Consider the following 25573-nt stretch of genomic DNA (forward strand, 5'->3'; position numbering starts at 1 on the left):
CTTTAACTTAGCCTTCTTCTAAGGCTGTTTAAAAATCCAAAAACTATATTAATCTCCCATAAATGTTATTAATTAATAATTCATCTAATTTAACTAAAATACCGTTATAAATACTAAAAATTCCTAATTGAAAACTTAGAAGGTTATAATTCTCCCATCATTTTAGGAATTTTGCCCTCAAAATTGAGAATCTTGCATAAACACATACATGTAGAAATAATTGGGGATACAACTACCTCATTTTATCCTCAATCTCCCAAGTCATATCACCAGGAGTCATACCTTTCCAAAAGACCTTAGCCAAATGAATAGTCTTATTCCTTAACTTTCGATCTTTCATGTCCACAATTCACTCTAGTTCAACTCAATAGGACAAGTTTCCTGAAGGTTCACATCTTCCAGCTAAATAACTTGAAAGGATCTAGTTGATACTTCTTGAGCTAACTCACATGAAACACATCATGAACACTTGACAAACATGGTGAAAAGTTAATCCGATAGGCTTTAGGTCCTAACATCTTTAAAATCTCAGAGGGACTAATAAACCTAAGAAGTAATTTCTTAGCTTTTATTGACCTCCCAATGCTAGTCATCAGCATGACCTAAAAAAATACATGATCACCCACCAAGAATTCCAACGGTCTTATACACCAATCTGCATAGCTTTTCTGTTAAATCTAGGCTGTCAACAACTTTTACTTAATCAATTAGATCTTTTAGGTGGTTTAGTCTACCAAATTCGAACACAACAAACTCCTCTCACTCAATTCAGTCCAACACAGAGGCGATCAATACTTTAGTCCATACAACGCCTCATACGAAGCCATTCTAATGCTAGAATGAAAACTATTATTATAGGTGAACTTCGCCAATGGTAAATGTGTATCCTAACTACCTATCAACTCTAGGGCACAAGCTCACATCGTATCCTCAAGCATTTAGATAGTCCTCTCAGTTTGGTCATAGGTCAGTGAATGATAGGCCATACTAAATCTCAACCTAGTGCCCATTGCTCTTTGCAACACTCTCTAAAAGTTCAATGTGAACCTCAGATCACGGTCAGAGACAATGTCCCTTGGCACTCCATGAACCCTCACTGTCTCATTCACATAGACCTCAGCATAATTTTCCAGTGAATATGTCATTTTTATTGCCAAGAAGTACACTGACTTTATCAACGGATCCACAATCACCCATATTGCATCATATCCTGCTTGAGTTCCAGGCAATCCAGTGACAAAATTCATGAATATGCTATCCCACTTCTACTTTGGAATATTTAGTGGTTGTAACACTCCACCAGGCCTTTGATGCTTAATCTTAATCTTTTGACATGTTTGACACCTAATCACAAATTTTGTCACATCTTTCTTCATTCCTGGCCACACTATATTTGCTTCATATCCTGATACATCTTGCTGACACTAAGGTGAATAGTATACTCACTATAATGTGCTTCTTCTAGGATCATCTTCATTATCTCCTCATCACTCAGTACGTAAACCTAATCCTGGTAAGTCACATATCCGTCATTATTGAATGGAATTTTGTGTGTCTCCTCTCTTCAATATCTTCATGACCATTAAAAATTTTATGTATTACAGTTACCATTGATCACTTGTGTTATTTGCCCAAATCAAAGTGTAGTATACTAGTTTTGTTCTTTAGGCAGAAAAACCAAGTGAGGATTTCATAGGATCTTGAACAAATAAGTATTTTATCTGTACAAAATATTTCTTCAAGAAATATTTATACTTTTGTAATGTTTTTAATTTGCAACTAATAATAGTGCACTTGAGACATATTTTTTTACTTATCTTTAGGAAATGCAAGCCAAAATCATTAGTGGAATGGATTTACCCAAATGTAAGAATGAATCCTTAACTTTTATATTTAATTATCCCTCATATATTTTTGATTTGATTTTAAATTTCTATTTATTTAGTGCCATCAGCAGCCACGAAGCACAGAATGTGGATATTATGTTATCCGTTACATGTATGATATAATTCAAGTTGGAAGTATTGAAAGATTACAAGAGGTATTTAGTTGTAATTTTAGTTTAAATTCTTGTATTCAATTCCTTAAAGTAATTTGTGACAACATTTTTATTATTTAGATTTTTGATAATATGGAGCCCTATAATGACGAAGAGATTGATGATATTGAGATATTTGGCTTAACAATTTCTTCAAGAATACTTTTCATATTGTTGAGGGTGAACAAAATTTAGTCTTTTAGTAGTAGAAAATATATGTACTATAGTTGTAAAAAGTATATTAAATGTAGTTGTAACATGTATAGTCATTGTGATTCTACTAGCTGATTGTTTATTCTTATCACACAATCTACATAATTTACAATTTTTAAGTTTCAAATGTCAAAAAATTAAAAAATATATTTAAAAAAATAAAATTTTCACAATGATTATTCAAAAAATTATTGTGAAAACGTTCTTTGATAACATTTTTTTCAAAAACCATTGTGAAATGCCTCTTTTCACAATAATTTTTCAGATAACCATTGTGAAAAGCATTTTTCACAACAGTTGCCTAAATAACTGCTATAAAAAGTTTATTTTTGAAATTTTTTTTTGTTGGTTAATGACATTTAATGTTAGTTATGTATTCCAACCGATGTGAAAAGTAACTTTTCACAACGGTTGCTTACCGACTTTCAAAGAAACTTTTTCACTTCCCTTTTTTTAATTTCTACTTAATAACCAACATAAAAAGTTAAAAATAATCGTTGTTAAAAGTCCTTCCTGCAGTAATGGTTCTTCAAACTCTAGCCATTTAATAAATTGCTTCTTACACTTTCTAATTCTTCAAGTGTACATTTGATGTACTCTCAGATGTGTGATTGAACAAAGAAGATGGCCAGTAACCTACATTCGTACTATTCCCAACTTGCATCCACCAGTTTCCAAGTTCTTCATTATTATTATCATTAGAAATATTACTATATTTTTCCAAATAAAGGATCCATATGATATTATTGGCAATTTGAAGTGTTTGGATTTCTCAAGGAATATATGTTCTTGCAAAAGAAAGAAGAAAGAAGAAATTAGTATCTAGTTTTTTAGGGATTAAATTAAATGGCTATAACTTGAGGACATCAATCGCACTGGGTTGAACTTTAAGTAGGATTGAGTTAATTGTAACCTAATTAAAATTATAAGAATGACATTACTATTGAATATCATCAAAATTAATAAAAAACTAGATTTTATAGTAAAACACAATCTAAGTGGTCTTCCTAAGAGTTAATGGATTAACTACTTGAATTAGGATTATAGAAAGCTAAAAAAATTAATTTTAAAGAAATAAATTAAAATTAAATAATTAAAATTGAGAAAATTATCAAGCACAAATAGTACAATCAATCACAACCCAATCATCTAAACTTAATCTTCCTCATCCATAAAATAAATTAATTTTATTTAACTTTATTACTCTGATTTTATTATATATTTCCCAAATTATAATTTAAGAATTAAAAAAAATTAAATTATAAATTAATTAAAATCTTACTTAACCCACAATCTAACAACTGTTTCTATATTAACCACACTAGAAACAAAGTATGAAAAATCACCTAAGGTAGGCAAACTTGCTCTTATGTTACTATATTAATCAATTATAACAAGCAAAATCTCATATAAAATTTATAAATTAATAAAACTCCCTCACATCTAGGACTGCGTTGCTGTGGTCTCACATTAAAAAATTAATAAAAAAATTTTATTTACTAAAAAATTCAATGAATTATGAATTATTTTGTTAGAATTAAGATACATAAAATGTGTCTTAATTCAGACACAGTTATGAAATAATTAATGTAACTTATTAAATACTCTTGTATTTCAATTACTTTTTAATTTGAAATTTAAAATAAATCTGTTATAACTGAAATTTATTGATTAGGAAATTAATTTTAATAATTAATATGACTTATTAAATGAGATTAATTTAATATGTCTTATTTGAGACATAATTCATATATCTTAATTATTACTCAATTAATAGAAAATAATTAAGAAATAATTAATAATTTTATTTGATTTAATTAATTTTATTTAAAATATGTTAAATCAGGCACTTTTATGGTGACAATTTGTCTGAGGGCTGTTGCAATAAATGATACGTTTTGCGTTTTATTTATGAAAGTGTCACTAAGTCTACTATTACCACAGTTTTTTGAAGAACTGTGATAAAAAATATATTGTTAAAATTTAATTTTGTACTAATGTAATCACACCAAAAACAAAACATGAATAATTACCCAATCTAGATCAAATTGCTCTTATATTATTATATCAATTGATTATAGAAAGTAAGATCTCAAATAAAATTTATGACTTAAAAGTCATGCAATAAAGCTATTTTAATCAATAATAGAATTAAAATATAAAATTTAGAGGTAGGGAGAAGAAAAGTAAATTGGGATAAAGCTAAAATAAAATCTTTCATAAATATCAATAACTCTAATTAAAATTTAGAATCATAATTTGTGACTGATCTTACTTTAAAAAAATTAACTCTTTATAGAATTAAAAAACAAACACCATAAGATAGGAAGAAGAGTAGCCATCACCCACAAAAATTGGAGAACAGAAAAAGAAGAAGAAGAATAGCGATCGCCTCTCCTCGCCGTTTCCTGCGCCAACTCTGTTTCTATCCTTCTCTCAATTATAAAAGTGATGCCTTCTGTGCGTACTCTGTTCCTTCCTTTATATAGCTCCCGCCGCCAACTCTTTTTTAATTAAAAAGCCGTATGTCACGTGTACTGCCCACTTTGTTAAATAAACCTAATAATTTAATAAACCTGACAAAATTATCCTAAATAACCTTAATTAAAAACTATACTAAAAAATTTAAAAAATATAAACAAAATTTTAAAGATTTAATTTTTGACTTAATTTTTAAGTATGCCTATATTCTTCTTATCCTAAATAATCTTCATTAATATCTTCTAAATTGAATTTAATGCCATTTATCAAAGAACTAAATAATTAATTTCTCCATAAAATTAAAAGTACCTTGCTGATAAGGATGTGTCGCTCTGTGGGAAAAAGGTATGTATTAAAAATAATTTAGAACAATGATTAACAACACAAATGCTATGGCATGAAGAAACAAGAAATTATAGGTTGGTATTTGGGTTGTCATCCCCATACATTTGTGGTAAGATCTAATTTTCCAGAGCAGGGAAGTAAGAAACAGTAAATCAAGGAATATTCAGATAGATTCAAAGTAGTATTTGTTGGAATAAAGAAGGGTAAAAGAAAATTTTACCTTTCGACTATTTACTCAAAAGCATTTGGTATCCTAATTAATAAACCTTCATGTAAGGCAATTTTCCCCTTCAATCTTTAAAAATAGTGTACTGAACATTTTATTGTTATAAAAGTTAATTTTGATTAATAGTTTACCAAAACAATTACAAAAATGAACCTACAACAACAACAACAACAACAACAACAAGCCTTTATCCCACTAGGTGGGGTCGGCTACATGGATTGCAAGACGCCATTGTGCTCTATCATTTATCAAGCTTTTAGGAATATTATTAATTAACAGATCGCGTTCAATAACTTCCAAAAGTGTTCTCTTAGGCCTTCCTCTACCTCTCTTAATCGGACTCAAAGTTATATGTTCTACTCTTCTCACTGGTGCCTCCCTTGGTCTTCTTTGTACATGCCCAAACCATCTCAATCGATTTTCTACCATTTTTTCCTCAATAGGTGCCACCCTCACTTTTTTGCGTACGTGCTCATTTCGAATTTTATCTTTACGTGTATATCCGCACATCCATCGTAACATTCTCATCTCTGCTACTCCAACTTTATGCTCTTGCTGTCCCGTTAGAGCCCAGCATTCACTACCATATAACATTGCCGATCTGATAGCAGTGCGATAAAACTTTCCTTTAAGTTTATTAGGCACCTTACGGTCGTAAATAATTCCTTTAGCTTTTCTCCAATTAAACCACCCAGCTTGAATTTTATGTGAAATATCTCCACTGATTTCGCCATCATTTTGAATAATGGCTCCCAAATATCTAAACTTTTCCACTTGGGGTATAATTTGATCTCCCAATTTCACTTCCAAATTATTGTCGAATAGTCCTTTACCAAATTTACAATATAAATATTCCGTCTTACTTCTACTCAGACGAAAACCTTTCGACTCCAATGTCCTCCTCCATAACTCAAGTTTGCAATTAACCTCTTCTCTTGTATCTGCTATAAGAACTATATCATCTGCGAAGAGCATACATTTCAAAATTCCCCCTTGAATATGTTCCGTCAAAACATTTAAGATCAAGTTGAACAAATAAGGACTCAGAGATGATCCCTGATGTAGTCCAATCTTTATAGGAAAATTCTTTGTTTGACCACTAGGTGTTCTTATACTAGTTTTTACCCCCTCATACATATCTTGTATGGCTTTAATATAAGCAATCCGTACTCCCTTTTTTTCTAATGCTTTCCAAAGCACTTCTCTTGGTATACGGTCATAAGCTTTTTCCAAATTAATAAAAACCATGTGTAGATCTTTATCTTGACAACGATACTTTTCCATTAATCCCCTTAGTAGATAAATCGCCTCTGTAGTTGATCTACCTGGTATAAAACCAAACTGATTCTCAGAAATACTTGTCTCCAATCTCAACCTGTGCTCAATTACTTTCTCCCACAATTTCATTGTGTGGCTCATGAGCTTAATCCCTCTATAGTTAGTACAATTCTGAATATCTCCTTTATTTTTATAAATAGGAATTAATGTACTTCTCCTCCACTCATCAGGCATTTTTTTGGACCGTAAAATCACATTAAATAACTTAGTTAACCATCTCACCCCTTCTTCACCTAAACATTTTCACGCTTCGATAGATATACAATCAGGTCCGTTGGTTCTACCATTTGCCATTTTCTTAAGAGCTTCCTTTACCTCCTTATCACGTATTATTCGATAGAATGACAAATTTTGTTCTCCTTCACCAGTTACTAAATCCTCCAAGTTACTAGATGAACCCTCTCCATCATTGAAAAGTTTAAAAAAGTAAGTCTCCCATCTATTTTTAATTTCATCATCTGTAACTAAAGTCCTTCCCTCTTCATCCTTAATACACCTTACCTGTTCTTGGCAATCTTATAAATATTTCGCTCTCTTTCCTTCGTCTCAAGGCTCTTATAAAATTCTTCAAAAGCTTTAAAACGAGCTTCACCCACAGCTCTCTTAGTTTCCTTCTTAGCCATACGGTACCTCTCCCAATTTTCCTCATTGTTACACAAATGTATGGCTTTAAAATAGTTCTTCTTATACTTGATTTTGTCCTGTACACTATTATTCCACCACCAAGACTCTTTATCTTTCGGACCAGAACCTTTTGATTCTCCCAAAACTACTTTTGCAACCTCCTGTATCTTTTTAGCCATATCCTCCCATATGATGTTAGCACTTCCCTGAGATTCTCAAATTCCTTTATCCAAAAGATTTCGCTTGAAAATATCTTGCTTCTCACCTTTTAATTGCCACCACCTAATCCTTGGTGCTACTACTTGTCGACGTTTTTGGATTTTACTCATAATACACACATCAAGGACTAGGACCCTATGTTGTGTCGTTACAGCATCTCCAGGGATCACCTTGCAATTTTTACAAAGTCTTCTATCTGTGCTCCTAACCAAAAGAAAATCAATTTGTGACCTTGAGGCTCTACTTTTATAAGTAATGAGATGCTCATCTCTCTTCTTGAAACAAGTGTTGGCAATTTTAAAATCATACGCCAATGAGAAATCAAGAAGAGTTTGTCCTTCATTGTTTAGCTCTCCAAAACCAAAACCACCATGCACCCTCGCATACTGACCAGCTTCCCTCCCAACATGCCCATTAAAGTCTCCTCCAATAAAAATCTTTTCACTTTATGGTATGTGTCGAATCAACCCCTCTAGATCCTCCCAAAATAATTCCTTAAGACTAGCTTCTGTTCCGACTTGCGGCGCATGAGCGCTAACAATATTAACAATCTCACGTCCAATTATCATTTTTAAGGAAATAATTCTATCTCCAATTCTGCTAACTTCTACAACGTTCTTCTTCCACTCCTTATCTATAATGATGCCTACTCCATTGCGTGCACTTACTTTTCCTGTATACCAAAGTTTGAAACCTTGAATATCCTTAGCTTCTTCTCCACGCCATTTTGTTTCTTGCAGGTAAAGGATATTGATTTTCCTTTGAATCATAACCCCGACAACCTCTACAGATTTACAATTCAATGTCCCAACATTCCAAGTACCAAATCTAATTCTGCTCTTATGGACTAACTTCTTTAGCTGCGTGCGTCCAGAATGACGCAGTAACCCTTGCTCATTTAACACTACATCCGGGAGCCGATGCAGCGGCTCTAACTCACTTATCACTGTACTCGAGCCATACAGCGCGTTACTTACGGGCAACGACCTAGCATTAACATTATAACGTCTATTGTCCATGTTCATGATAGATTCAACAAAGTTTTACATTGGTTGTTGATGGCCTAACACAACCCTCCTCCTTTACCCGGGCTTGGGACCGGCTATAAACATAGGCGGAGTTACAAAAATGAACCTAAAATACAGAAAATGACTCATAAAATTGCAAATAAGTACTCAATAAGAAAATTAATATCTATTAAGTCCCTAAAACAGTAATAGGTCAAAATTGTATTTTGACATTTTATGTGGATAAGAAATAACATTTGTATCTAGTAATTTATATATAATTTAGAGGACTTGATTGACATTAATTTTTTATAGGGTATTTATATATAATTTTATAGGTCATTTTTTATAATTTTTGAGGTCATTTCTTGCATTAATAGTCAAAGTTTTTTTTTTTTAATAGCAAGATGTTTAATATACCATTTTTAAAAGTTGGAAACTAAAATTGCACAACATGAAAGTGTGGGATATCAGGTACTCCTAAGCATCCATCAGCCATACATGTGATTTGGAAGACATTATAGAATACCTGCCAAACAGCTTCAATGGTCTCAATATTATTAGGATCATCGCGATTCAAAATCTAAATTTGAGAGAGAATAGATTCATTGGATTCTTGAACATGGAGTTTCCAAATGTTCATAGATTAGTGGGCTCCATAATATCTATCTCCCGTCACATTAGCTGCCGCGTGCTAGAGGCACCAGGACCGGCAACGAAACAAACAAGAAAAATATATTCAATAGTAGTACAAGCCTTATATTTATATATATTTCAAGAAATTGATAACGCTATATATAAGAAAAAGAGTAGTACCTTGTAGAGAAGGCCATCCAGGGAGTATAATAATGATCCAGGAAAATGAGGGATGATCTTCTTCCCAAATCGTTGGATAGGATCTGCCCTCAGTATGTCAACTTTTGTTGTTCTTCTAATAGGAACGGTTCCTTTGGGACAAATTCCACTTTTTGACCAACTGGCTTTGATTCACCACAATTAAAATAATCTCCCATATTATACACACACATATACACAAATTATATATATATATATTCCCTCTAGGCTATAACATGTGACATTAATAATGTCACAATTTTAGAAAACAGTTAGGTAAAATCATAATCTCTTAAAAACTTATACATCTTTTTAGTTATACACTCATTAAATATTTTATACAAGATTCTTAATAACGATAATTGAAATTTTAAAACATAATTTTTCAAAAAAAATTAATAAATAAAATAGAAGTGTAGTTGAAAAAATAATTATAAAAACTGCTAAATATCAAGTGTTTTAAATTAAGAAGAGTTTTTAGAAAATACATTATACTGTGGTTTGCAGGGAGTTCACTCCCTTCACCCTTTATATACATTTCTCAACATTTTTTCATGTAGATTAAGAAAAATTATTAGATTGTCTTATTTTTAGAAAAATATTTTAATATTTCACTCATACCCTTATTAATTAAAAAGAACATCATCATGACTTGTTCAAGTTACGAAAGACCATTAAAATTATAGGGAGTAAAATTAGGTATCTTAAAATTTAGACCAACTTTTATTTTTGAAAAGTACCTTGTAATATATAGGATCAGAGAGAAGATAAGTATGTTATATGATTTTATTTAAATTTTTTTTAAAATTTTCTAAAAAGTATATATAATTGTACATAATTTGGTATCTAATATTTCTAAATTATAAAATTAATTTTTTGTTTTCTAAAAGTTAGCCCCTAACTATTAAAGTTAGTTCCGCCCCTGCACCTAACCTTCTTATTCCTTTTGGAAGAAATTTTGGCCTCATCTTCATGGAATAGGATTTAATTGGCCTTAGAATTATATTATTAGAAAATACAATAAAACAAAAAAAAGACTAGTTTAGATAAATTATTTTACCTGAATTTTGTGATTTTTCAATGTTGGGTTATCAAAAGCTGGTTGATTTAAAACATGTCACCATCATGACTCTAGTTTTCATAATACCAATGTTAACCCAAATATAATAGGAAACTATGAAACCCATAAATAATTTCTTCTGAAGTACTCTCTGAAACAAAATATAGCATATTGCTTGATTATATATCTTCTACTATATATAGCCTGGAACATTAACTTCCAATTGCTTAAGAAAAGATTTAATCTCTTTAATTTTTCAAACATTAGAAATCGCCCAAGCAAACTTTCTACGAATCTAGTTCCAGAGAAAAAAAGGAAAAAAAAACTTTAAATCAGGTTTTTTAAACAGAAACTACATGTTTTAGAAACTAGTAGCCAAACACATACAAAGTAGCAGTTAAAAAAGTTTTTTTTGTTGTACCGAAGTTAAAAAGATTGAATAGTGTTGAAGATTTCTCTCATGTGGAAACATTTGAATTAAAAGTCATCATCAAAACTAGTCGAAGAACCTAAGTTGTATACCTTAATAGACTTAACAACTGGTATATTCAGCTTCTTCAAAAGCTTCTCAACGTCAAGTTCTTTAGCAAATCCACCATCGCTAGTGGATGCCCTGGTAAGCACCAAATTAAAGACAAGAAGAAGCAGAACAACATACTCACTGCTATCCAAGTCTTTTCATTTTCGCCATTGAAGCAGAGAACCTAAACGAAAGTTCTCAAGCGGGTATTCATCATAACTTGATCGTTCACAAATTTATAGGACCATTATGCTTTTCGCAAATTACTTGGCCATTGGTCTGCCTTTACTGTCACGGATTACCATAAACTATGATTTTAGACTTTATAATTTTAATTCAGCTAAAACTTAGTCCTTAAATTATGATTTGATGCAACCTAGTTCCTATAACTTTTATTCAATTAAAATTTAATTCTTGAATTTTAACTCAAATTAATTCAGTTCCTGTAATTTATAAAATTTTAAGGGAGAATTATGTAAAAATCCTACACAAAGAAATTAATTACTACAAGATCCATTAACAATACATTTGTCAATGGCCTTAGTTTAGTTATTAATAGACTTTATAGTAATTAATTTTCTTGCGTGAGGCATGTATGTAATTCTCCCAATTTTAACTATTTAAAACATTGCTTTCTATATTTTAAAGAATAAAATTATCAATACTAAAATTATTCCTTGAAACTTAAAAATTAATATTTTAAATTGCTAAAACTATATGAATTGAGTTGTACTGAGCAATTTTTTTTTAAATGAGTTTCAACCTAATTAAAGTTGTAGGAATCAAGTTGCACTAAATTAAAACTATACAGATTAAATTAAAATTTAAACGCAATTCTTCCTACTTTCGATATCAAGTTCTTTCACCACAATAAAGATAGAATTTATAATTTAGTAAAAAAATATTTAACAAAAAATCATATATATACATCATTACCAAAAATAATTTACTTATGAACGATGATAAGTGAAGTGCAAGAAACTCGATTCCCATTTAGATCATGCTTGAACTCAAGGCTTGGCCAGGTCATAATGAGCTCTGAAATTAAGTCACCAATTTTTTTTCAATAAAAAAAATATTAAGGCTATATTCAACACATTCAAATCTAATTAGATATATAGTATAGAATCTCATATAAATGTATTGAAAGAAAAAGAAATAATTTACTTAAGAAAATGAAAAGAAAAGAGCTGGGAAAGTTTGTTGATGTTGATAACCTCTAGAATTTCATGGCATTCGAGCATATTTTCCTTAGATTCTAATATATTTTAGCTCAATTGTATATATTTTGATTGTTCAAATTAGAAAAATGTGTATCTTGCTTTAGATTTGCACATTTGTTTTTAATTCAATACTTTTGAGCTAATTTTGTGTTATTTTAGTTGAACTTTAATTAGATGCATTTCTAGGCCTTTGTTGATACTTTTGAAAGATTTTTGGATGAAGAAATCATATGCAAATAAGAGTTGTCACATTAATTGGACAAGAGTGCAAAACTATTCAAAGTCATCACAAAGTTGGGACTTTTGCCACTACTAGAAAATTGCTATGTTTTATTAATTGAAATTGATTGGGTAGGACACTTATATGATGCTAACTTGACCCAAAATGCATTCTTCATACCTTGAGCCTCTATTGGGAGCTTTGTATGCTAGGGTTTTGGAGTTAGAAGAGCTTGGAGCAAGGGAATGAAGATTTGAATACATTTGAAGCTTCATTCTCTTGATTTTCCTATTTCTTCTCCTTTCTCTCTTCTAATCTAACATGAGTTTAAATATTTCGTGTATTTATAGCTTGTGAATAATTATGAGTAGTTAAACACTTTGTTCTAGGATTATTTGGAACCCTTGTATGGATTAACACTAATTTTCTCCTCTCTTTTTGTGATTAATGATATATATGTATTTATTTTACTCTTCTGTTAATGCTTCTAAGGGATTAGCCACCATTTAGATGTTGGATTCACTTAAATGATGCTTGAGAGAGCTAATTTGAGTGTAAAACTTGGATAAAATAGTGCAAGAACTTGAATTTGCATGTTGAATGGATGGTTTTGTTAGTAAGATAGAGATATACTTGCTAACCTTGCATAACTACATTAGGATTGGAGTTTAAAAGTGGGTTTTATTAATTTTAACAAGAGATTGAGCAATTAATTTAATTAAACACTTGTTCATAACTTGAGAAAGCTTGTTCAAATATTTTTGAAACTCTAGAATAGTACTTATTTTCATTAAAAACATTTATGAGAGAAGGTAATTTTGATGTTATGAGATGTAAGGGGGATAAATAATCTTATGTTTCATTTTGTGCTTGAAGTTTGAGAATCATTTGCTTTTCTTTATTTTCAAATTTTTTAATCTTATTTTCAAAATTAATTTTATCCAACCAATTGTGTTTTGTTTAACTTGATTGAAATTACAAAATCATTTGCTTGACCATATTTTTAATACAAATATTTCTTCATGGAAATGATACTCTACTCATTTCTTATTACTTAGTACTATCTGTGCACTTGCAAAGTGCAATAGAGGTTGAGAGAGACATGAGAGAATTGTATTGGTCATGGTAAACTAAGATGATAAGAAAATAATATATTTAATTAATATCTATCAATCCTTTTAGACTTCTATACATTTCATATTCTAGTAGTGTTTTGCGCTTATATTTCAGATTTTGTTTTTAACAAATTCTGCATTCAAGTGCCTTGGTGTGGAGACAAAGTTTCACATCGAATAGAGTTGGGTTAGTGTAATGATCTAAAAAAAAATTGGAATTCTGAAATATACAATAAATATTTAATTGTTCAAGTAATTCAATAATTGTGATGAAAAAATAGCAAAAAAAATAAAAATTAAAATAATGTAATTTAATAACTTAAATTTTAAGAAAATATTTATTGTAAAGTATTTTAAAGATATTTTTATAAATTGAGATTGACTTGTAAAGATGTATTAGTGGCTCGGTGAAAACTCTTCTCAACGTTTACCATCGGACTGTATTTTGAATCCTTGTAATGTAATAGAAGAGATTTTTATATTTATTATTATTATAATTATTTTTGCATCAGTTTTTGGGAAATTATTAAACCCTCTTTGGAAAAAAAAAAACCGTACTCTTATATTTTTCCCAGTCATTCCCTTAACCGACATCTATCATATGAGAGAGAGAGAGAGGAGTAAACTTAAAAAGCTCTCCACCATTCATTCTCTACTCCATTGTCGGTGAAATTAAAAGTCTCTCCACCATTCATTCCCTTCTCCACTGTTCTCCATTGTCAGTGTGAGTAGTGAGTGGGAAATTGTTTTGGATGCTCTCAGAAATTTGGAATCATTTTTGGAAATTTAGCCGCTGTTGCTCAATGCTTCGGATATATTTTTTTTCTGCCCTGTTTTGAGTTGGGTCCCTCTTCTCCTTCTTGACTTCCGTCAATGTCTTCATGTGGGTGTTTGAGCGTGCGCACAAAGCTTCTGTTCTTCATGCGTCACATCGCAGTCCATCCACTACTATCAGTTGCTGTCCAGTTCGCAAGTTCTTCTCCCCTGTTTTGGGGCTGTTCTGGTGACGAGGGCTTTGACCCTCCTGATCGTTTCTCTTTGTTTCATTGGTGAGCCAAGTTCTATCCTTTCTCCCCCTATCATCGAATCTATCTGCGTATTGTGAGTAGGTAGGAAGTTTGGTCTTTGATTAAATCTTTTCTGCCTTCTACGTGTTTGTATGCAATGAACTGGAATTGCTTTGCTTTAATTGCTGTTGGACGTTGAATAAAAGGGAAATTTGGGGTTTCCTTTTTGTTAGTTTTGAGGAATACATAAGAAGTTTGATGATGTGGTTTGAATGTTAATGCTATTAAGGTGTTCATGAAAATGTGTAGAAGGGTTGAAATGAAGTAATTAAGTATGTTCAAGGTTTAAAAGCTAATACTATGGATTTAGGTTCTGTGTTATGAATTTTAATTTATTCTTGATAAAGAAACGTGTTTAGGAAGCATAGTGAATTTTTTTGTATGTTTGGATTTTTTGTCAAGAGATTTAAAAAGTACTTGGCTGATACTTCAAAGATCAAGTTTGTTTGTTCTTATGGTAACTTTTGTGTGCTTGTGAAATGTCCGATAGAATGTGTGACGAGGGAAGTTTATGAAAATTGGACATAAATGAGTGATAGGTAATGCTGATTAAATCACAGAAGTTGTTTATTTTCCATATGAAGACTTGAAAATTTTAAATACTATCTATATATGTGTTTATTGAAGATTTATTAATTAAACTTAAATGGGTTCTTATTTGTGAAATATCGATGTCGATGTTATCTTTTCCCATTCTTTAAATTTGTTTAGATTGAAGATTTTGAATTTATGAAGTGAATAAAGGAGATAACAAAAATGATCGTTTGGGCGCTAGGAAAATAAGGTGCAGACCATATCACAAAAGGAGTTAATTAGGAGCAAGTTATATGTTTAAAAATGTCTTAGGTGAGTGGATAGTGTCCCAACTAATTTTTTTCAATAAAAATTTTCTTTACTAAAATAGTATTTTTTTATGCAAATTATTTTAATAACAATGATGTGTTTATTGAATAGTTTGTTTGCCAAACTTCCTTATTTTGTGAAACTACCCTTATCAGTTTTGAAATTTTAATTGATTAATAACTAAAAGTTTAGATTTTAATTATGAGATTTTATTCTATTAAATATTGGATTGATATAGAGAATGATTCATGCTAGTTCGACTCTGAAAAATGAAAAATTTATTTATTAGCAATGGTTTTCTCGTATGTTTGAAATTGAATTTAAAAGGGACTTATTACAGAGCACTGGTTGCAAAAGACAGTTCCGTTAGCCCTTGACACACCATGGTACACCTAGTTAGCAGGGTGTATATAGGAGGTGCTAGTCCCGTGCGATGGCTAACGCATGTGGAACGGAGGGATGGTTATCCGTGAGCATTGTACTCACATTTGTTTCGTGGCTTTAGCTGGTTTGGTTACTTGCTCTCGTGGACTATGTGTCTACATTTGTCTTCGTGGCGAGAGTCGCGTTTGGTTATTTACCCTTGTTGACTGTGTGTCCATGTTTGTTACTTGTTCTGATAAGTCTCTATAATTATGAGTTTTTAATTATTTGATGGATTTATTTTTCATTGGTTTTGATGAATAACATATTTCTATAATTATTTTATGCAATTATTTTCTTTATTGAAATTACATGATAATGACGTTTGATATGATACTTTAATGAATCAAGAATTTATTTAAAGTTACATCAAGTCCTTTTATGACAAAATTTATTAAATATTTGTTTGCAAAAATTGATATTTCTAACACACATAATTATGTTAAATTTTCTTTTATACACATTTAATTATTTATTGTTGGGATGCTATTCATCAAAAATTTATTTTTGGTCTCAAATGGTATTGTTAAACTTGTATCTCGAGGTTTTCATTGAGGAGTTTTATTGTTGAACTAGAGCAAAAGAATTATTTTAGATAAATTCTAATTTGATAAAAATTTGAACTTTGTACTTATATTAGAGTCTGGCCTTAAGTGCTCCATGTAGACCACAGGTAGGACCTCATTTTTTTTAATTGAATATCTGATTTAATATTAAAAAAATTTAATCATTCTATTAATGTGTTCAAAATATTAGCTTTGTAGTTTGTCTGATCAAGGCTTTAGGGATGTGAGTTTTCTGCTCATATCCCGTGCCGGTCACACCTAATTTTGGGGTGTGACAGTTAGAGAAAAGGCATATAAGTGAAAAAGACTAATAAACTCAACATTGTAAAGTTTTGGATTAAAATGTGGTATCATACTTATTTATTTGTGTTTTTGTGCAACCATTAGGTAGCTCAGCTGTGTTCTCGTCTCCTCAAAGATGCTTCCTAGACCCAACATATTTACCACTTTCTAGTGGCTCTTCACTTAATCACATTATATATATATATATATATATATTCTAGTGGTTTATGTAACATTTAATTACAGAAATTGTTTGTTAAAAGAAATATGTTTTCCTGCACAACTATATCGTGCAACATAATCTAACATTGCATAATATCACACTATATAATATTTCAACCTCATTAAGACTTGTTTTATCAAGACTCATCTTGTACAATATCCCATCAGGCTAGGGAATTCTACCCATATCACAATTCCTTTATTTCCTTGATATAAATAAATAGTTTTGTACTTTTTAAATAAAATGCTCATATTTTTTTTCGTTCCATCATATATTTGCCACCCACCAAGATTACATCATAAGGGCTACGGACAATTTGGGTTTCTCCCAGGACCGCCATAGTAGAAGTAGACACCCGAGTCATTTGAATAGTCATAAGCGGTAATATTGTAGCAATAGGGATTGGTAACGATAATGCCAAAGTTTTTAGGAGAGACAAGATTATTATTTGCATCAACAATAGAAAGCTCCTTGAAAAAGCTAGCCTTCCCATAACCTTCTTCAGGAAAATAGCCACTTCCCATGCCTGTTGTGGTGTGTTGCCCATCAGATCTCAGGTTTATTATTTCACCGCCCCACTTTACATTTGATGCACTCTCAGACATGCGATCGAATAAAGAAGCTGGCCAATATCCTGTAGATGTACCCCAACTTGCATCCACCAGTTTCCAGTTTCGGGATCCTGCTCAATCACCACCATCATCATCATTGTTATCTTTTGTTGTTGTCATAATATTTTACCTAATAGCCGGATCATATGACTTTGTGCCGTTAGGGATTCCTTGAAGTTTATTAATTGGTGATTTCAATTGTTTGGATTTCACAAGGAATATATGTTCTTACAAAAGAAAGAAAGAAAGAAAGAATTAACATCCAGTTTTTTTAAGGGTTAAGTTGTAATTGTGTTATAAAGTGTAGGGACCAATGGATTAAATACATAAGTCACACCTAAGGTATTCAAAATCGATCTAAACTAATTACACCAAGTTAAATAAAACCAAACTAATATAAACTAATCATAAATAAAGACTAGTTCATTTTTTATTCTGTCAAAATCGATTGGTCTAGTTCGGTTTAGCTTTTTATCTCTTGAACCAAACCAGACCAAGCTTTATTATAATTATTTTATATATTTTTATAAATTTGTCTAAATTTTTTTTCTTCCCAAATTTAGTTATTTATAAATCACTAGTAAAAAATATGTTACAATTAGTTTAATATTCTGTATAATTTTTTATGATAATTTTAAAATTGTATAATTAAGTGTTTTAAGGGTAACATATTACTATTAGTTTTTAATATTTAAATGTGCTAAATAATTGTTCAAAATATTCTTTTGTTCTCAAGAGATTTCTTTCATTGAAAATACTAATTAATAGTTAAAAATTAATAGTAAATATTCATATATATATATATATATATATTGATTATGAAAAATATCTAAAAAAAACTCAAACTTGACCAAAACCTAAGCCAAACCAAACCAAATCAAACCACTCAAAAAACCAAACCAAACTGATTAAAAGAAAAACCAAATAGGTCCCAAGCTTTGGAGAACCAATTGATTTGGTTCAGTTTGAATTTTCTTCAAAATCAAACCTATGAACACCCTTAGTCACACCAAGTTAAACTTTAAGCAAGAATGAGTTGTAACCTAGTTAATACCTTCCAGATAAGGATGGATAATTCATTTTGAGAACCATAATAGACAGATGGTTCTAGGCTGCTTGTCACCGCTACTTTGTTATGAACTTGAACAAAGCCAGGCTGGCAATTGAGGTTATAACATTGAGTCTGATATGAGTCATTCTGTGGAATGAAAAAGGAATGTATTAAAATTAATATAACAATAATTAACAACACAAATACAATGGTTTGAGGAAAACAAGAAATTATATGTTGGTAAGAAATTTGAACTTACTGTCCAGAATGTAAAAAGTCTAGGGTTGTCATCCCCTTATATTTGTCGAGAGATCTAATTTTCCAGAAACAGTAAATCAAGGAATTAAATATACAAAAAGTTGTATTTTTTGAAAGAATGTATGAAAATGTACTCATCCATCAGGCGTACATGTGACTTGAAAGAAATTATAGAATACCTGCGAACCAGCTTCGATGGTCTCAACATTAATCGGATCATCATCATTCACAATCCAAATTTGAGAGACTAAATTCATTGGATTCTTGAACAAGGGGCTTCCATAAATGTTTATAGATGCATGGCCACCATAATACCTATCTCCCCTCAAATCAGCTACAGCATACTAGAGGCATTGAACAAACAACGAAACAAGGAAAAAAAATATTTAGTATGCAAAACACAAAAACAAGCATTTAAAAAAGAAGCAAATTACAACCTATATTTCAAGATACTGGTAACACTATATATATATATATATATATATATTGAAAATAGTAGTACTTCTCATGACCAAAACAAAACAAAACAAAAAATAGTAGTACCTCGTGGCCTTCCGTGGAGTATAATGATCTTCTTTTACTATATTGTTTGATAGAATCTGCCCTCATTACGTCATCTTCTGTTGTTCTTCTTATAGGAACGGTTCCTTTTGGACAATTTCCACTTTGGTGCCACATTTGAGCAATAGGGTTTGATTTTGAAAAATTGGTTGCTTTTTGGATGAAATGTTGGCCTCATCTTCATGGAATAGGACATAATTGGCTTTAGATTTATATTGTTAAAAAATCAAATAAAACAAAAAAAGACAACTTAAGATATATATGATTTTACCTGAATTTTGTGATTTTTCAGTTTTGGATGATCAAAAGCTGGCCGATTTAAAATATGCACGCAGTCGATTATGTCACCATCAGGGCTCTGTTTTTTATAATACCAAATGTTAATCCAAATATACTGGTAAATTATAATTAAAACCCGTAAATAATTTTTCACATGAATGTCTTCTTCTTTCTTCACTTCGAACATTGCAAACATGGATAGAAAAGATCCAAACTAACTTTCTACAAATATAGTTTTCACAAAAAAAATAGAAAAAAATACTTTTAAGAAATTATATATTTAAAACATAAACTAATCAAGTTTTAGAAGCCAAACACACACATATCTAGAGTAGAAGTTAAAAAAAGGTTGAATAGTGTTGAAGTTTTCTTTTATGTAGAAACATTTGAATTAAAATATTAGTCACAATCAAAACTAGTCGAAGACGTTAAATTGTATACCTTAATAGACTTAACAGCTGGTTTATTCAACTTCTTCAAAAGCCTCTCAACCTCATGTTCCTTACCAGATGCACCATCGCCAGTGGTGGCCATGGCAAGCACCAAAGACAAGAAGAAGCAGAACACCACACTCACTATCCAAGTGATCTTTTCATTTCCTAGTTTCGCCATTGAAGCTGCGAAATAGGAAGCAATTAAGCATCTAAACGAAAGTTCCCGAGTGGATATTCATCAAGACTAGATCGTTCACAAATTTATAGGACCATTATACTTTTCGGAAATTACTTGATTATCCTTTTTCCGGAAATTGCTTGTCTATTTGTCTGCCTTTACTGTCGTGGACCACCATAAATATTTTGGACCATTTGTGGAATCAACTATGGAAAAGCAAAACTTAATAATTCGAGTTTTTTCCCAGCAAATCCATATAGCCATAGCTTTCACCTCTAGTACTTGTCTTCTCACTACAACATTTTTTGCCTCTTCCAACACTTTGATTTGCAACAATTGTAAAAGTATTGCCTGATGTATGAATAAGTAACAATTTTCATGTGTTACTATTGATTCTCACTTTAAGCAACAAATATTTGGTAACAACTGAAAACTGTATTCAAAAGTTGAATAGGTAACAATTTTCAACTATTGCAATAAAATTCTAAAATAAGCAACATACAAACTATTGCCTATAAATCTTTTTTTATTGCAACATTTGAAAACTATTACCGATTTCAATAGGCAATAAAAAATAATTGTTGTCTTTAAATGTTCTTTTTTGCAACAGTTAAAAATTGTTATCTATGGTTTACCTATATAAAAATAACTATTTACTTTCATTTTTTATCCATTTTTTAACATATTCTTATTATTTTATTTATTATTTAATTAATTAAATATTTTATTTATTAAATTATTTCAAAATTTACTTTAAAAATTATCTCTATATATAATATTGGTAATAGATAACATAACTATATCACACAGTTTAAAAAAGTTAGTTAACCATAATAATTGTGTCTGAAAATAAAGAAATTAGATTAAAATGCCCTATGTTAATCAATATAAGCATGCATTAATTATTTCTCATCAATATAAATTATGAGGGACAATTTAGGAAATGTGTAATAAATACTTATTGAAATATGTGATTTTGTTTATATAAAAAAACAAGTAAAAAGTGATAGTTTTTCTTATAAATAGAAACGGATAGTTTCTCTTACAAATAGAAACGAAGTAGTAGTAATGTTGGAAAAGGGGTTAGAGGCTTGACTTATATTCAAGATGTTCAAGGTTCAAAATTCTAAGTAGGAAAAGAAATACTAAATGTTACCCAAAATGTAGAAAACCATTGCCTTAAATAATAGGTAACGCTCACTACTACAAAAAAGTTTTACAAGATCAGATTGCTTATATAAAAAAACTTCAAAAAATAGAAGCAGAGTCTATTGGAGCGCTTCTAACAAAAAGCACTCTGGAAGACATTACTTATAGGAGTGCTTATTGTAAAAGCACTCCAGAAGATTTCACCTATAGGAGCACTTCCGGAAAAAGCATTCCTATAGGTACGCTTTCTCATAAGTGCTCCAATAGAGTATATTTTAAAAGATTGAAGAAAATTCACTACATATAACAGTATTTAATCTCATAAATTGAAAAAAATAAGGAAAAATATAACTTTGGGTTCTTGCACTTTGCTCGTGTTTTGCTATTGGTCCCTACATTTTTTTGGGTGTTTTATGTTTCTATACTTTTATTTTTTAATATTTTAAGTCCCTTCAAGGTCCTTTATACTTTGTTCATGAAAAGACCTAAAATATTAAGAAATAAAAATGTAGGGACCTAAAACACCCAAAAAAATATAGGGATCAATAGCAAAACATAAATAAAATGCAAAGACTTAAAGTTATGTTTTTTCAAAAATTAATTACATAGTGATTGATATAAATGAAAAATTTAAAAAAATACTTTGAAAAATAATTAAATGAATAAATTACATATGTTAAAGTGAAATAATAAATTAATATCGTGATAATTAATGGGTAAAAATAATTATAACTCTCCATCAAGTTAGATGAAATAATAAGGTTTTAGTAAAAAAAATCTCAGTTGAAAGAATAATTAAATGTATTTTTAATTAAATTAATAAAATTTTTTATTATAAATTAAATTAAAAAAAAAATTAATGTATGGAAGCGCTCTCTGGAGCAAGTGGCTCCCATATGCTATGGTACTGGAGCGCTTTCTTCTAGGCACTCCAATTCCAAAGTCCTATGAGAGCGCTTTTTTAAGAAAGTGTTCTCATAAGTCTTAATTAAAAAAATAAAAAATAAAAATAAGGCCTTGGTCATCTAATTCCCTGCCATATTTTCATTTTTCAGATTTAACCCCTTAGGAATCTCTCACTGTCTCGACGCTCCCATGCTCTCCCTCCAGCCGCAACCTAGTGGAAGACCTGCTATCAAAGTCTATCCGAGGAGCTGCCGAAGTCATTGTCGATCCGCTGTGACACGTCCGTCGAGCCCCAAAGCTGTAGAGTCCAATTTGCATCACGTGCCGTCGTGTGTTCCGTTGAAGTAGTCGGTAGGCATCCCGTCTTCTCCCCTCTTTAGATCTAAGCCGTGCGTCAGAGGAAGCTTCGTCTTTGGCGTTCTTGTCTTCTCCTCTCTTTCGGATCTGTAACTCTACTGAAGGTAAGCTTTAAGATCCGTGCATCCTCTGCTGCTTCGGTTCAGTCCATTTAAGCAATGGATTCCATTTTTGAATCTGTCGATGCTCATTTTATCTACATCTTTTCATGACCTATCCATGAATCTGATATATTAATTAAAAGTCAAAACCCCGTGCGTCTCTTTTATTATGTTTTTCATAAAGCAGTAATAGAGTGAATAATGAACACTCTTAAGTCTCAAAGCAGAATCTAGTACTGTTCTGTATCGTGATGAAGCCGTTTGAATTAGAGGCATTATCTGAAGAGTAACGCGTTTGCATAGTCTCTAGTTTATAAGCTTCTATGTATATGTTAACATTAGTTATGAGAACTCTTTGTAGACCTTGATTATGGCAAATTAAAATTAAATAATTACTATTTTAGACCATTTTTTAGTAATTGCTTTGAGCTTAATCTGTATGAATAGGGCCATTAAATTATATAGGGAAAATTAATCTTTTAGTCCTCCAATTTCTAAGTTACTTGTAACTCAGTCCCTCAACTATAACTCGCCTATGACTCAGTCCTTCAACTTTTGAATTACTTACAAATTAGTCCTTTAACCTTTGTTAATTTTTTTTTTCATGTTAACTTATATCTCACATTAATGAATAAGAAGAGGGTATTTTAAAATAATATATGAGCATTTTTTTTATCCCTCTTATTTGATAAAAAAATTTTAAAAAAAAATAAGGACCGAGTTATAGGTAAATCAAAAGTTGAGGGATTGAGTTTTAGCGAGTCATAGTTGAGTTACAAATTAGTCCTTTAACCTTTGTTAATTTTTTTATTCATGTTAACTTATATCTCACATTAATGAATAAGAAGAGGGTATTTTAAAATAATATATGAGCATTTTTTTTATCCCTCTTATTTGATAAAAAAATTTTAAAAAAAAAATAAGGACCGAGTTATAGGTAAATCAAAAGTTGAGGGATTGAGTTTTAGCGAGTCATAGTTGAGGGACTGAGTCGCAGCTGGTCATAGTTGAGGGATTGAGTTACAAGTGAGTTAAAAGTTGAATGACTAAAAGATTAATTTTTCCAATTATATATATATATATATATATAGTTCTATAATGGCGTAGATCGTAACATTGGATATATCGCAGATAATACTTCAATACTGCAGGAATATAATTGCCTAATGTGCTGAGAAAACGATTTGGATACATGATCTGCATTGAATTTCTCTACATTTTCGGATGAGTCTTCTCTTAATGTCTCTTCACGCATCCACTTCTGGACATGTCAATATATTTTAAATTTTTAATTGTCTGCTTCTCTCTATATTGTAAACAATTTGAGCTTCGCTGGTAAAAAAAAAAACAATTTGGCCTTATTTGGGGTTGAAAATATGTAGTAAACAATTTTTCATATAATATTTGACATTATATACTTGAATTTTTCATTTTTTTAATATTATATTTTATATTTTGGCTTCGCTGAGTTAAGAGTACCCTTTTTGCTCTCTACCTCCCTCGGGCTGTTCATCTTGACCTTGAATCACCGTTGGAGGAAAGGTTGGAGCTTGCTTCTAGAATTGAAAATTGAAGCACCCTCTGTTTGCTAAAGTTGGAAATGTTTTTTTATGATAAAAACGGTTAATATGGGTATAGAGGACCAACCATGGCATCAAGCACCTTTCATGCTTGTGACATTCATGATTCACCTTGAGCGATAGAAAGATATATAGGGATTAGTTTCTTAATCTCAGTGCTTCAAACTATCCTCTTGTGACTCAAGATGATTAGCTTCTCATCTTGTGCTTGTTTAAACATTAAGTATATACACTAATCCTTGACTGACTTTAGCATTAACATTTATTCATCTCTGTGAACTAATTTCATTAGATCAAATTTCATTCAAAATAAATTTATGATTTGCTTGTTTCTCTAATTTGGTAGACACTTACTTATTGCCTTTGGTGGACTTCTTGTTGCTGGGTTAAAAAAATACATTGAAGAAGATAATGCACTAAAAGTATTCTTTTGTTCAATAACTTATATCTATGTTGTACTTGTGTTTCCCTTTTAATTGTCGAATGTAGATGTAAAAAATTTTAAAATTTTTTAGATTTTAAATATTAATTTGAGAGAGACAATCAGTATCAAGACATAGGAGTTTTCGTTCAAATTGAAGTTCGAAGATATTGTATATTGGCATGCAAAAGAAGATTTTAGTTTTTATAGTGTAAATGGTGGTAAGGATTTCTTGCAATGGTTTTTATAACATTATATGATGAACCAAGATTGTTCTCATTTATTCATCTACAGGTTTATGTTCTTTATAGCATTACATTATTTTTGTTGTTCCCTACCTTTTTTGGGATAATGCTATCTAATTTTTTGTTTTGTATATTTTTTGCAGGGTGGCATTAAGGTAGAAGACGCCTTTTTTTTTTTAGACAATACTTTTGTTTTTATAGTGTAATATTTAAAAGATTAGATTAAAAATCTTTGTGCTAAATTTTTGGTTATAGTAGCTAATTGAGATTGAAGGTACCAAACTTATAAAAACATTGTTTGTTTTAATTTTAAATGAAAGTATGTTCTTTAATCATTTATGGTGTCAATTTTAGAATATTGTCTATAAATTTATGTAACATGTAGTATTGTCAAAAAAGAAATATTTTTTCAAAAAACCAATTGAGAATAACATAGCACTCTTACATAAAAGCGCTCCTATTTGTGGACCTATTGAAGCACTACTACTTAAAAGCACTCCTGTAAGCCTTCTAAAGTGTTCTCATAGGAGGTGCCTACAGTAGCGCTTTTTGGGGAATGCTCTCATAGACCACCT

The 25573-nt window shown here is 30.5% G+C and overlaps 1 protein-coding gene across 1 annotated transcript; it reads right to left on the bottom strand.

Moving 5' to 3' along the window:
* Nucleotides 1-17172: 17172 nt before the first annotated feature.
* Nucleotides 17173-20239, bottom strand: LOC129314152 (uncharacterized). Its single transcript, XM_054957521.1, has 5 exons — nt 20069-20239; nt 19620-19706; nt 18967-19131; nt 18568-18676; nt 17173-17549 (listed from the first exon to the last, which is right to left on the bottom strand). The coding sequence occupies exons 1-5, from the start codon at nt 20237-20239 to the stop codon at nt 17173-17175; spliced, it is 909 nt and encodes a 302-aa protein (XP_054813496.1).
* Between the last annotated feature and the right edge of the window lie 5334 nt (nt 20240-25573).

Source organism: Prosopis cineraria, unplaced genomic scaffold, assembly GCF_029017545.1.
Source record: "Prosopis cineraria cultivar Desert tree isolate PC_DT_omini unplaced genomic scaffold, ASM2901754v1 PC6, whole genome shotgun sequence".
Classification (NCBI taxonomy): Eukaryota; Viridiplantae; Streptophyta; class Magnoliopsida; order Fabales; family Fabaceae; genus Prosopis; species Prosopis cineraria.